General features: G+C 46.4%; 1 protein-coding gene across 5 annotated transcripts in view; it reads right to left on the reverse strand.

Annotated features, from left to right (window-relative positions):
* The window catches only part of RARA (retinoic acid receptor alpha), a 255,221-nt gene that overhangs the window by 47,829 nt on the left and 194,630 nt on the right, over positions 1-12,762 (reverse strand). For all 5 annotated transcript variants that reach the window (XM_040330406.1, XM_040330410.1, XM_040330407.1 and 2 more), the window contains one exon: positions 2,034-2,182. In XM_040330406.1, the coding sequence (XP_040186340.1) occupies positions 2,034-2,182 (149 nt within the window). The remainder of the gene's footprint in view (positions 1-2,033; positions 2,183-12,762) is intronic.

The following is a 12,762-nucleotide window of genomic DNA, read 5'->3' on the forward strand; positions in this document are numbered from 1 at the left end:
CTCATTTAAGTCATGTTTTTTATTTGATTTAAAGGGGTTGTAAAAGGTAAAAAAATATTTTCCCCTGAAATGCTTCCTTTACCTTAGTGCAGTCCTCCTTCACTTACCTCATCCTTCCATTGTATTTGTAAATGTCCTTATTTCATCTGAGAAATCCTCACTTCCTGTTCTCCTGTCTGTAACTCCACACAGTAGTACAAGGCTTTCTTCCTGGTGTGGGGAAAGCCTCTTGAGGGGGCGAGCAGGAGTGTCAGGACGCCGACTAACACACAGCTCCTTTCTCTAGCTGCAAAGTAGAGAGTGTCCTGACACTCCAGCTCGCCCCCTCAAGAGTCTTTCTCCACACCAGGGAGAAAGCCTTGCATTACGGTGTGGAGTTACAGACAGAAGAACAAGAAGTGAGAATTTCTCAGAAGAAATAAGGACATTTAAAAGCAAAATCGAAGGATGAGGTAAGTGAAGGAGGACTGCACTAAGGTAAAGGAAGCTATTTAGGGGAATTTTTTTTTTTTTTACCTTTACAACCCCTTTAACCACTTTCCGCCCGGTCAATAGACAATTGATGTCCGGAAAGTGGTTCTGTCATCCTGACTGGACATCTATTGGTGTCCAGCAGGATAACATGCCGGTGCGCAGCACGGTGATCGGTGATGCGGGGTGCATCCTGCATCTCCGATCTCGGTAAAGAGCCTCCGGCGGAGACTTTTTACCACGTGATCAGCCGTGGACACGGCTGATCATGATGTAAACAGGAAGAGCCGTTGATCAGCTCTTCCTCACTCGCGTCTGACAGACGCGAGTAGAGGAGAGCCGATCAGTGGCTCTCCTGACAGGGGGGGTTTGCGCTGATTGTTTATCAGCGCAGCCCCCCCACGGACGCCCACACTGGACCACCAGGACAAAGTCCCAAGCATGTGGATGGCCAGGTACATCCCACATGGCCATCCACAAATGCAAATTGTTTCCAAATATGTGCCATTGACAAATATGTGATTGGCACCATTGTGAAAGACCGCAAATCAATGATGCCCAGCAATGCCACCCATAAGTGCCATCCAGTGTCCATCAGTGCCACCTATCAGTACCCATCTATCAGTGACCATCAGTGCCCATCCATGCCACCTATCAGTACCACCATAAGTAACAATCAGTGCCACCATAAGTACCCATCAGTGCCGCCTATGAGTGCCCATCAGTGCCACATACCAGTGCCACCTATCAGTGACCATCAGTGCCGCCTATCAGTGTCCGTCATCAGTGCCACCTCATCGGTGCCCGTCAGTGCAGCCGCCATATCAGTGCCCATCATTGAAGTCGAAAATGTACTTATTTACACAAAAAAATACCAGAAACAAAGTAAACTTTTTTTTTTCCAAATGTTCCGTCTTTTTTTTTTTGCGCAAAAAAATAAAAACCCCAGAGGTGATCAAATACCACCAAAAGAAAGCTCTATTTGTGGGAACAAAATGATAAAAAATGTGTTTGGGTACAGAGTAGCATGACCGCACAATTGCCATTCAAATTGCAGCAGCGCTGAAAGCTGAAAAGTGTATAAGTGCCTGGTATTGAAGTGGTTAAGGAAAAATTAAGTTTACCCCCTCCTATCCGCCCTGACACCAGGGGGACAGGAAGGATCGGCGCAGTGGTCACATGATCGGAAGTCAGTCCCGCCGGCTACTGACTTTTAGTTCGGACTGAGAGCCGTGTTTGACAGCTCGGTCTTTGCACTGAGCGCGCTCTGAGCACATATGCGTTGCTAGGCGTCCGGTGTTTAAGTGTGGTACATGGGCATTAAAGCTCCCCCTTTGTCATCGCACGTATATGTTAATAATGGGTGTTAAATTGTTTCTTCTTCCTTGAGAAGAATTTATTTTTATTTTTTTATAGTCTACCCAACTGTGATCACATGACAAATGCATTATCTCTCAAGGAGAGAGCACTCAACATAAGAGATCCACTCATACAGCTATTGACTATTGCATTAGACACAAGTACTCTCCTGTCCAATCCAGGTGCAGCTTCAAAAGACTTACCTTACAGCCTTCGCAGGCACTGACCCCATAGTGGTAACCGGAGCTCTTGTCTTGACACACAAAACACGGTTTATAGATCCTGGGGAGGGGAGGCGGTGAGGGAGGGCTGGGGACAATCTCTTCTGAACTGGTGCTCTGAGTCTCGATTGCTGCAAAAATAAAGAAAAAGAGTAAGCCAAACGTGCAATATACTCGAATGTCTTCATATAGTTATACAACCAGTGGCGACCGCCCCATAAGGGTCGCAGGGGCGCCACCCCCCACCCGTGGTTGGGTATATTTACTAAAGGAAAATCCACTTTGCACTGCAAGTGCACTTGGAAGTGCAGTCGCTGTAGATCTGAGGGGGACATGCAAAGAAAAGAAGAAAAAAAATGCATTTTTGCTTGTAAATTATTGGATGATAAAATCAGCAGAGCTTCCCCTCATTTCAGATCTTCCCCAAGTGATTTTTCAAGTGCACTTGTAGTGCAAAGTGGATTTGCTTTTAGTAAATCTCCAATGACCATAGGTGTGCGCAGCCTTTGGCATTAGGGTGTGCACCCCAAAGCTCAAACACACTCTACCGATCACTCACTTTCTTCATTCAGAAAGGGAAGGGGTCGGTAAATGACATATTTACTGGCCCCTTCCCCTACTCATCCTAAAACATCCACAGCAACAACTGGTGGGAGAGGAGGGAAGCCGGCAGTGCTGTGGGGGGAAAGAGGGGGAGCCAGGTCAGTGGGGGAATGTGTTCTGCACAGGGTGATTAGGGTGTGCCTGGGCACACCTGGCACACCCTGTGCGCACGCCTATGCCAACGACCCAGAGCAATGTTTAGGGTCTGTATTCATATAGATAGATTCTGTCTGATAGTGAGATAAAAGGATCAGCAAGGCACATCTATTGGGCAGCACTACTAAAAGGAGGAAGCAGAGACTGAATATAAAGGGCTAGATTCAGCAAGAATTTACGCCGGCGTATCTATTGACACGCCGCGTAAATTCAAAGCTGTGCCGGCATATCTTCTTTCTGTATTCAGAAAGCAAGATACGCCGAAATTAGGCTAAGATCCGACTGGCGTAAGTCTCTTACGCCGTCGTATCTTAGTTGCATATTTACGCTCGCCGCTAGGTGGCGCTGCTGTCGATTTCAGCTTAGAATATGCAAATGAGCTGTATACGCCGATTCAGAAACGTACGTGCGCCCGGCGGATTTTTTTTACGTCGTTTGCGTAAGGCTTTTTCCGGCGTAACGTTACTCCTGCTATATGAGGCATAGCCAATGTTAAGTATGGACGTCGTTCCCGCGTCGAATTTTGAAAATTTTACGTCGTTTGCGTTAAGTCGTTCGCGAATAGGGTTTCGCGTAAATTACGTTCTCGTCGAAAGCATTGACTATTTGCAACGTGATTAGGAGCATGCGCACTGGGATACGTTCACGGCCGGCGCATGCGCCGTTCGTGAGAAACGTCATTTACGTGGGGTCATGTTTTATTTACATAAAACACGCCCACCTCTTGACAATTTGAATTCGGAGCGCTTACGCCGGCAGATTTCCGCTAAGCCGCCGCCGCAACTTACGGAGCAAGTGCTTTGTGAATACTGCACTTGCCTCTCTAAATTGTGGCGACGTATCGTAAATAACATACGCTACGCCCGCACAATCTTACGTCACCGTACCTGAATCTAGCTCATAATTAGCAATATGCTCCAGTGTACATACAGTATATAATAATGCATTGACTATTTGCGACGTGATTAGGAGCATGCGCACTGGGATACGTTCAAGGCCGGCGCATGCGCCGTTCGTGAGAAACGTCATTTACGTGGGGTCATGTTTTATTTACTTAAAACATGCCCACCTCTTGACAATTTGAATTTGGCGCGCTTACGCCGGCAGATTTACGCTACGCCGCCGCAACTTACGGAGCAAGTGCCTTGTGAATACTGCACTTGCCTCTCTAAATTGTGGCGACGTAGCGTAAATAACATACGCTACGCCCGCACAATCTTACATCGCCGTACCCGAATCTAGCCCATAATTAGCAATATGCTCCAGTGTACATACAGTATATAATAATGGCAAAGGATAAAAAAGCTTTCAAAACATTGAAGGATTCGGTGTCATTTATGTTGTAAAGCGCCGCGTAACCTGTCGGCGCTATATAAATTCTGTATAATAATAATAATAATACTGTCCAACTTAAAAAAAGAAATAAAAAATCTGAGCACTGCTAAAACTCTTCCATCCAGTCCTCCAGCAAGCCATGTTTTCCCATCTTCCCTCCATTCCATCGATACAGCATTGGTGGGATGGGGGGCACAGGACACTCCCCTGAGGAGGCTGCGATGTTGGAATGGGAAGAAGTTAGGAGACATGGGAATAAAAGAGCACTTATTTCAGGGACCTTCCTCGAGGAACTGTTTTATCAAAAATGTGATAGTATTGTGGCTCACCGGTCCTTAAGATGGGATGGCTGCAGTTTTATATTTTTTTCACATTTTTTTCCCCTATATTTTAACCTGGTAATCCTGCCAATAAATCACTTCCTGTTCAAAGATGACAAATGAGCAGTATTGTTACCTTAGGACAGGGAGCAAGCTAGGACTACATAACAGCTCCCTATTCCTCTCTATAACTGGGGAAGGTGTTTTGCAGCCCATTAAGATAGCAGGAAGCAATGTTCACTGATAACAGACCAGTGTCAGGGATTACAGGAAGTTATCAGCTCCCAAGATTTCTAGTTGGATGAACAGCCATTTCTTTGCACTTGTTCCCTGCCAGCGGTTGACAGCGTGCCACTGGAGGGCTTTGTTTCAAGATAAGTCTTTCATAATGTGCTAGTATGCAATGCATACTAGCACATTATGACATTACATTGCAGGGAGAAGCTTTTTTTTTTTTTTTACTTTTGCTTTAATACATGAAAGGTGAGCAAGGAAGAGAAATGTATTTTTTTTTTCTTGTACATATTAAACATTATGGTTTAAGGATATTTAAACCAGCATCATTACATCACTTTTATTTCTGCAAAGCACTTGGCTCAATTTACTAAGCTAAAACGCACATGTTATCTGCTCTAACGATCATTATTTTCAGCTCCCATTACTGAACAGAATAACAGTTATGACTTATTGAATTAAAGCCCAGCTCTGGAAAATCAGAAAAGTCTCCCTTTCAGTGCACCGGCACTGCAAGGGTTAACATCCGATTTATCCGCTTGCCGACGGTAGCACTTAAGATGTACGATGGCAAGGCGGCTCTGCTGCACTAGAGCATGTACTAGATACGCGATTCGGCACTTATGGGTAGGAGGCGCACGCGCCGCCGGCGACCCAGCTGTGCTGCGATTATACACAGCAGATACCGATCAGCAGGTGCCAGGGAATGGATGACTGCTGGCACCCACTGATCATCAGGAAGACACACAGGACAGAGCCCTGCCTATGTAAACAAGGCAGAGCGCTCCGTCCTCACAGCAGGGAAGGTATGGATTTTCTTTCCCCACAAAGCAGGGAATAAAATCCATGACTTCCCTTAGTAAAAACAGCACACACAGTACACCAAAACACTTTAACCCTTTCCCAGCCAGTGTCATTAGTACAGTCACCATGTATATTCGTAGTACTGATCACTGTATTGGTGTCACTGGTCCCCAAAAAGTGTCAAAAGTGCCCGTTATGCAGCGTACACACGATGATTTTTCGGCATGAAAAAAAAATTAAAAACGACGTTGCCCACACACCATCGTTTTAAAAAAAATGATGAAAAAAGCGCGGTGACTTACAACACGTACGACGGCACTCTAAAGGGGAAGTTCTATTCGCCTTTGGGCTGCTTTAGCCGATTCTGTGTTAGTAAAAGACGATTCGCGCTTTTCTGTCTGTTACAGCGTGATGAATGTGCTTACTCCATTATGAACGGTAGTTTTACCAGAACGAGCGCTCCCGTCTCATAACTTGCTTCTGAGCATGCGCGGGTTTAGGCGGGTTTAGCCCACACACGATAATTTTTTACTACCCGAAAAACGATTTTTTTTTAAAATGACGTTAAAAAATGCAGCATGTTCAAATTTTTTTATTTTTTTTGTCGTTTTTCAGAAGCCGAAAAACGATGTGAAGCCCACACACGATAATTTTAAATGACGTTTTTAAAAACCTCGTTTTTTTTCCATGCTGAAAAATCATCGTGTGTACACGGCATTAGTGTCTGATTGTCGCATGCCGCTAAAAGTCGCAGATTGCTGCCATTACTAGTATAAAAAAATTACTATATATATATATATATATATACACATATACATATACACATACACACACACACATACACACACACTGAGCCAGATCCACAAAAACGGGCGTATATTTAGGCGGGCGTAGCGCATCTCATATGTGCTACGCCGCCGTAAATCAGAGTTGCTCCTAGGGTATCCACAAAGAACTTGCTCCCATATGCGGGCCGGCGTAACGTAAATTTGACGGCGTAATTCAAAGCAGGCTTGGAGTGGGCATGCTGTATGGTAATCTGGTATGACCCCACGCTTTTTTTTTGAATGGCGCCGTCCGTGGACGTATCCCAGTGCGCATGCGCGAAATCACGTCGCAAATAGTCAATGCTTTCGACGTGAACGTAACTTACGCAAAGCTCTATTCGCGAACGATTGACGTAAACGACTTAAAATTCAACGCTGTTCCGACGTCCATACCCAACATTGCGTACACCTCATAGAGGCAGGGGTAACGTTACGCCAAAAAAAAGCCTTACGCAAACGACGTAAAAAAATGCGCCGGGCGGACGTACGTTTGAGAATCGGCGTATCTAGCTAATTTGCATACTCTACGCGGAAATCAACGGAAGCGCCACCTAGCGGCCAGCGTAAATATGCACCTAAGATCCGACGGCGTACTAAGACGTACGTCAGTCGGATCTAGCCCACATTCAGGCGTGTCTTGTTTTGTGGATACAAAACAAAGGTAGAACTTACGCCGCCGTAAGTTCTTTGTGGATCTGGCCCATTGTGTGTGTGTATGTGTATATATATATATATATATATATATATATATATATATATATATATATATATATATATATATATATATATATATATATATATATATATATATATATATATATATATATATATATAGAGGGGGGTGCAGATACCTGTATAATACAGGTATTTGCACCCACTTCCGGGCACAGACTCCCTTGACCAAATGAGGGACAAATGAGGAGGAAAGAGGGTCATCGCTCCTAATCAGGGACAGTCCCTCGAAATCAGGGACAGTTGGGAGCTATGCCTATGTTGTCACCATCACCTAACCATCAGAATTGGAACCTTTGTCACCAAGTTAGGTGCATTTCGGTGTCATTGATGTCAAAGATGAAGGATGTATGAAGAGTTTTGGCAGATACCAGACACCTAGAGATGATACTTTTTCATTCAGAGGGGCATGCAAGGTCAGAACATTGTCATGCGGGCAAATCCCCAATTCTGCTGGGGTCAGAATGAAAAGCAGATGGAGGGAGAGGAGCAAAGACAAAGTGAGTATTGTTATGATTGTAGCAGGAATGGTGGGGGGTACAAAAGGGAGAGGAGAGGCTGCAGACTGGCCTCTTTACCCAACATACTGCAAGGACAACTCCGCCGCACAGCCAATAACAAAATGCCGAAGGAATTCTCTAGGGCTCATCAGAGGAGATTTACGTGGTGGGAACTATACTAACAGATGGATCTGGTGACAGGAGAATTATGGCAATGGTCAAGGCCAACTTAGACACTGCTATGTGACCTTTGACCTGGAAGCACTGAGGCGTGACTGGTTAGCAGCAGTTACCTCCCCAATTGCATTCAACAGGCTGAGGCAAATGCTGTGTCACAAACAGAATGTGAAAGACTTTGTCTTGCTAAAGCATGGTCACAGAATCATCTATGAAGCAATAGAGAAAGGAGTGCCAAGGAATGCAGAAGATCACCGATCAGATAGAGGAGGCTTTCTTTACAAGGGGTCTTCCAGGTCTTCCCAGGGCTTCCTTAAACAGTGAGCACTGGAAAAACTATGTCCTATCTACATAAACACCAATATAAGGGGGTCAGCTTCCACTGACATCCAATGATGTGGGGGGTCACTCTAAAGGGGCTTTTCTCCACTCAACCCCAATGGAAAGGGTCTTTATTTCACTGACCACCAATGGAAAGGGTCTTTATTTCACTGACCACCAATGGAAAGGGTCTTTATTTCACTGACCACCAATGGAAAGGGTCTTTATTTCACTGACCACCAATGGAAAGGGTCTTTATTTCACTGACCACCAATGGAAAGGGTCTTTATTTCACTGACCACCAATGGAAAGGGTCTTTATTTCATTGACCACCAATGCAAAATACCCTTTATTCGCCGATTACCGATGTAAAGGGGCTTTTCTCCACTGGCCACCAATGTAAAGGGGCTTTTCTCCACTGGCCACCAATGTAAAGGGGCTTTTCTCCACTGGCCACCAATGTAAAGGGGCTTTTCTTCACTGACCACCAATGTAAAGGCGCTTTTCTCCACTGACCACCAATGTAAAGGCGCTTTTCTCCACTGACCACCAATGTAAAGGAGCTTTTCTCCACTGGCCACCAATGTAAAGGGCCTTTTCTCCACTGGCCACCAATGTAAAGGGCCTTTTCTCCACTGGCCAGCAATGTAAAGGGGCTTTTCTCCACTGGCCACAAATGAAAAAGGACCTTTTCTTCACTGGCCACCAATGTAAAGGGGCTTTTCTCCACTAATCACCAACGTAAAGGGCCTTTTCTCCACTGGCCACCAACGGAAAGGGCCTTTTCTCCACTGGCCACCAACGGAAAGGGCCTTTTCTCCACTGGCCACCAACGGAAAGGGCCTTTTCTCCACTGGCCACCAACGGAAAGGGCCTTTTCTCCACTGGCCACCAACGGAAAGGGCCTTTTCTCCACTGGCCACCAACGGAAAGGGCCTTTTCTCCACTGGCCACCAACGGAAAAGGCCTTTTCTCCACTGGCCACCAACGGAAAGGGCCTTTTCTCCACTGGCCACCAACGGAAAGGGCCTTTTCTCCACTGGCCACCAACGGAAAGGGCCTTTTCTCCACTGGCCACCAACGGAAAGGGCCTTTTCTCCACTGGCCACCAACGGAAAGGGCCTTTTCTCCACTGGCCACCAACGGAAAGGGCCTTTTCTCCACTGGCCACCAACGGAAAGGGCCTTTTCTCCACTGGCCACCAACGGAAAGGGCCTTTTCTCCACTGGCCACCAACGGAAAGGGCCTTTTCTCCACTGGCCACCAACGGAAAGGGCCTTTTCTCCACTGGCCACCAACGGAAAGGGCCTTTTCTCCACTGGCCACCAACGGAAAGGGCCTTTTCTCCACTGGCCACCAACGGAAAGGGCCTTTTCTCCACTGGCCACCAACGGAAAGGGCCTTTTCTCCACTGGCCACCAACGGAAAGGGCCTTTTCTCCACTGGCCACCAACGGAAAGGGCCTTTTCTCCAATGGCCACCAACGGAAAGGGCCTTTTCTCCACTGGCCACCAACGGAAAGGGCCCTTTTCTCCACTGGCCACCAACGGAAAGGGCCTTTTCTCCACTGGCCACCAACAGAAAGGGCCTTTTCTCCACTGGCCACCAACGGAAAGGGCCTTTTCTCCACTGGCCACCAACGGAAAGGGCCTTTTCTCCACTGGCCACCAACGGAAAGGGCCTTTTCTCCACTGGCCACCAACGGAAAGGGCCTTTTCTCCACTGGCCACCAACGGAAAGGGCCTTTTCGCCACTGGCCACCAACGGAAAGGGCCTTTTCGCCACTGGCCACCAACGGAAAGGGCCTTTTCGCCACTGGTCACCAATGGAAAGGGCCTTTTCGCCACTGGCCACAAATAGAAAGGGCCTTTTCTCCACTGGCCACCAACGGAAAGGGCCTTTTCTCCACTGGCCACAAATAGAAAGGGCATTTTCTCCACTGGCCACCAATGGAAAGGGCCTTTTCTCCACTGGCCAACAATGGAAAGGGACACTTTTTCCCTGTTTATTTTTTGCCCATTATTATTTCTTACATTTAATTACTAATACCGTATAGAGCAAAAATTGAATGAAATCTGCTCTGAATGTTAAATACTCTACCCATTTTATTCTATTTAAAGTGTTTTACAACTAAAGCCTCGTACACACGATCAGTCCATCCGATGAGAACGGTCTGAAGGACCGTTGTCATCGGTTAACCGAAGAAGCTGACTGATGATCCGTCGCACTCACACACCATCGGTTAAATAACCGATCGTGTCAGAACGTGGTGACGTAAAACACGACGTGCTGAAAAAAACGAAGTTCAATGCTTCCATGCATGCGTCGACTTGATTCTGAGCATGCAAGGATTTTTAACCGATGGTTGTGCCTACTAACGATCGGTTTTGACCTATCGGTTTGGAATCCATCGGTTAAATTTAAAGCAAGTTGGCTTTTTTTTAACCAATGGTTAAATAACCTATGGGGCCCACACACGATCGGTTTTGACCGATGAAAAAGGTCCATCAGACCGTTGTGCTCTGTTTAACCTATCGTGTGTACGAGGCCTAACTGGTCACTCTAATGTTCCAAATCGTTTTTTTGTTTTCTTTTGTACAGGGGTTCACTGACACCTCAAATTATTTCCAGGGTTCCTCATGGAGAAAGAACATGGCCAACCTCTAAAATGAAGTCGGTTCACAGCAGCAAAAAAAAAAAATATGGCTGGGTCCACGGGACTCATGGCGGGCGTGCACGCCCACAATGCCGCATCTTAAAGGGGATGTACCTGTACGCCCATAGCTGTGCGCAGCCTATTGCATTAGGGTGTACACCCCAAATCTCAAACACACATGAACGCCACCTGCTGCCACATGGAGGAGGCTCTGATGGAGGGAGACAGCTGATTGGGAGCATATTATGCTACACTCTAATACGAGTGTAGTGTGTTCCTATGGTTGAACCTAGTCTTTAATATAATGGGGGCATTTACACTGGCCGCTGGCACCCCAAACCACCCACCTGGTGCCACTCCTGGATAGTGTTAATTTACATGGGATGATTAGGGTGTGCCCAGGCACATCCTGTGCGCACACCTATGTGTACGCCCATTTGCCCAGCCGTGCCATTGTCCTGACGTATATCGTTGTGCGCTGGCCAGCAAGCGGTTAAACAATATTTGTTTGCCCAAATGTCAGCTTTAAAATGATGTCGTCTAAACTCTATGGGGTAAAATCTGGTGCAGCTGTGTATGGTAGCCAATCAGCTTCTTCAATTAAAGCGGGGGTTCACCCTAAAAACAATTTTCTAACATTACATCCAGCTCACTCTCTACATTGACAGTATGCCGTTATTTTTTTTTTTGCTGTACATACCTCGTACAGCTATTTTCTTCCCCGGCTTCTGGGTAGGGCCTCCCGCGGAGTGGGCGTCCCTATCCAGCAGGTGATTGACGTGATGACAAAAACCAAAGAAGCCGAACATAGGTGCGCAGGCGCCGTATAGCGCCGACTCGCCATTCGGCTTCTTTCGGCAACCCGTGACGCTCCTTATGCGACGGGTGGAGGTCGTTTTTGTCACCACGTCAATCACCTGCTGGATAGGAACGCCCACTCCCGCGGGAGGCCCTACCCGGAAGCCGGGGAAGAAAATAGCTGTACGAGGTATGTACAGAAAAAAAAAAAAAAACTAACGGCATACTGTCAATGTAGAGAGTGAGCTGGATGTAATGTTCGAAAATCTGTTTTAGGGTGAACCCCCGCTTTAAGCTTTAAAAAGAAAACCTGGAAGCGGATCGGTTTCTATTCAGAGCTGAACCAGGTTTTGCACTCTCGTTTTAGTAAATGAACCCCTATGTTCTTTGTGTACAAGAACATCTATATATACATAGCCATACCTATTCACTGAGACAGGAGCTGCTAAACACCTCCCATCACATTTTGTTCAATGACTAAATCAGGAATGTGCACCCCCCCCCCCCCCCCATTCCCTTTGCATCTTATGAATGTCCTCAAGTTACCGCAGACTGAATGTCAACTGATTGAGAGTCGCTACCTAATCGCTCAGAGCTGGCTCTGAAAAGAAACCACAATAACTGCTTCCCCTTATTACATTTGATAGCCGGTATTATGAGCTGAGGGCGCCATCAGGTGTGAAATCTACTGGATCAGCATATCGATAGATACACAGCCACATTACACTAAGCAGGAAACATCTAGTCACGATCACGCGCTGCTGTGCCTAGATACTCAGTATCTTTATAGACGAGCGCGGATAATCTGAGTCCCTGCACAAGTCCTTATCTATTTTCAGATGACCAGCAATCATTTTGCAGTATCCAAAATTCAGCAAACCGCAATCTCCATCTGTAAAGATAGATAGCAGGGATCAATATCTGGCACGCCATGCTCCTGTTCAGCGTTCTGATATTCCTCATCCACAAAAACATTTAAGTATGTTTCCCACAATCAAATTACCTTAAATGGCAAAGATCTCAATGCGCATTCCGTGCAGTTTCTTGAGAATTTAAAGAGACCTGGTCCAGCAATCTCCTGCAATAGAAGCCCCGACCACATTCCCCTCTCTGGTGGCCAGTCTCTCCTACCTCTCTTTCCTTGTAGTGTTGTAGCCCTGGAAAGCCTATCCTTGGAGTGTCAGATGCCCGCACACTCCCATGTCGCATGAGCGCACACTCCCATGTCGCATGAGCGCACACTCCCAT

This window comes from Rana temporaria, chromosome 12 (genome assembly GCF_905171775.1).
Source record: "Rana temporaria chromosome 12, aRanTem1.1, whole genome shotgun sequence".
NCBI lineage: Eukaryota > Metazoa > Chordata > Amphibia > Anura > Ranidae > Rana > Rana temporaria.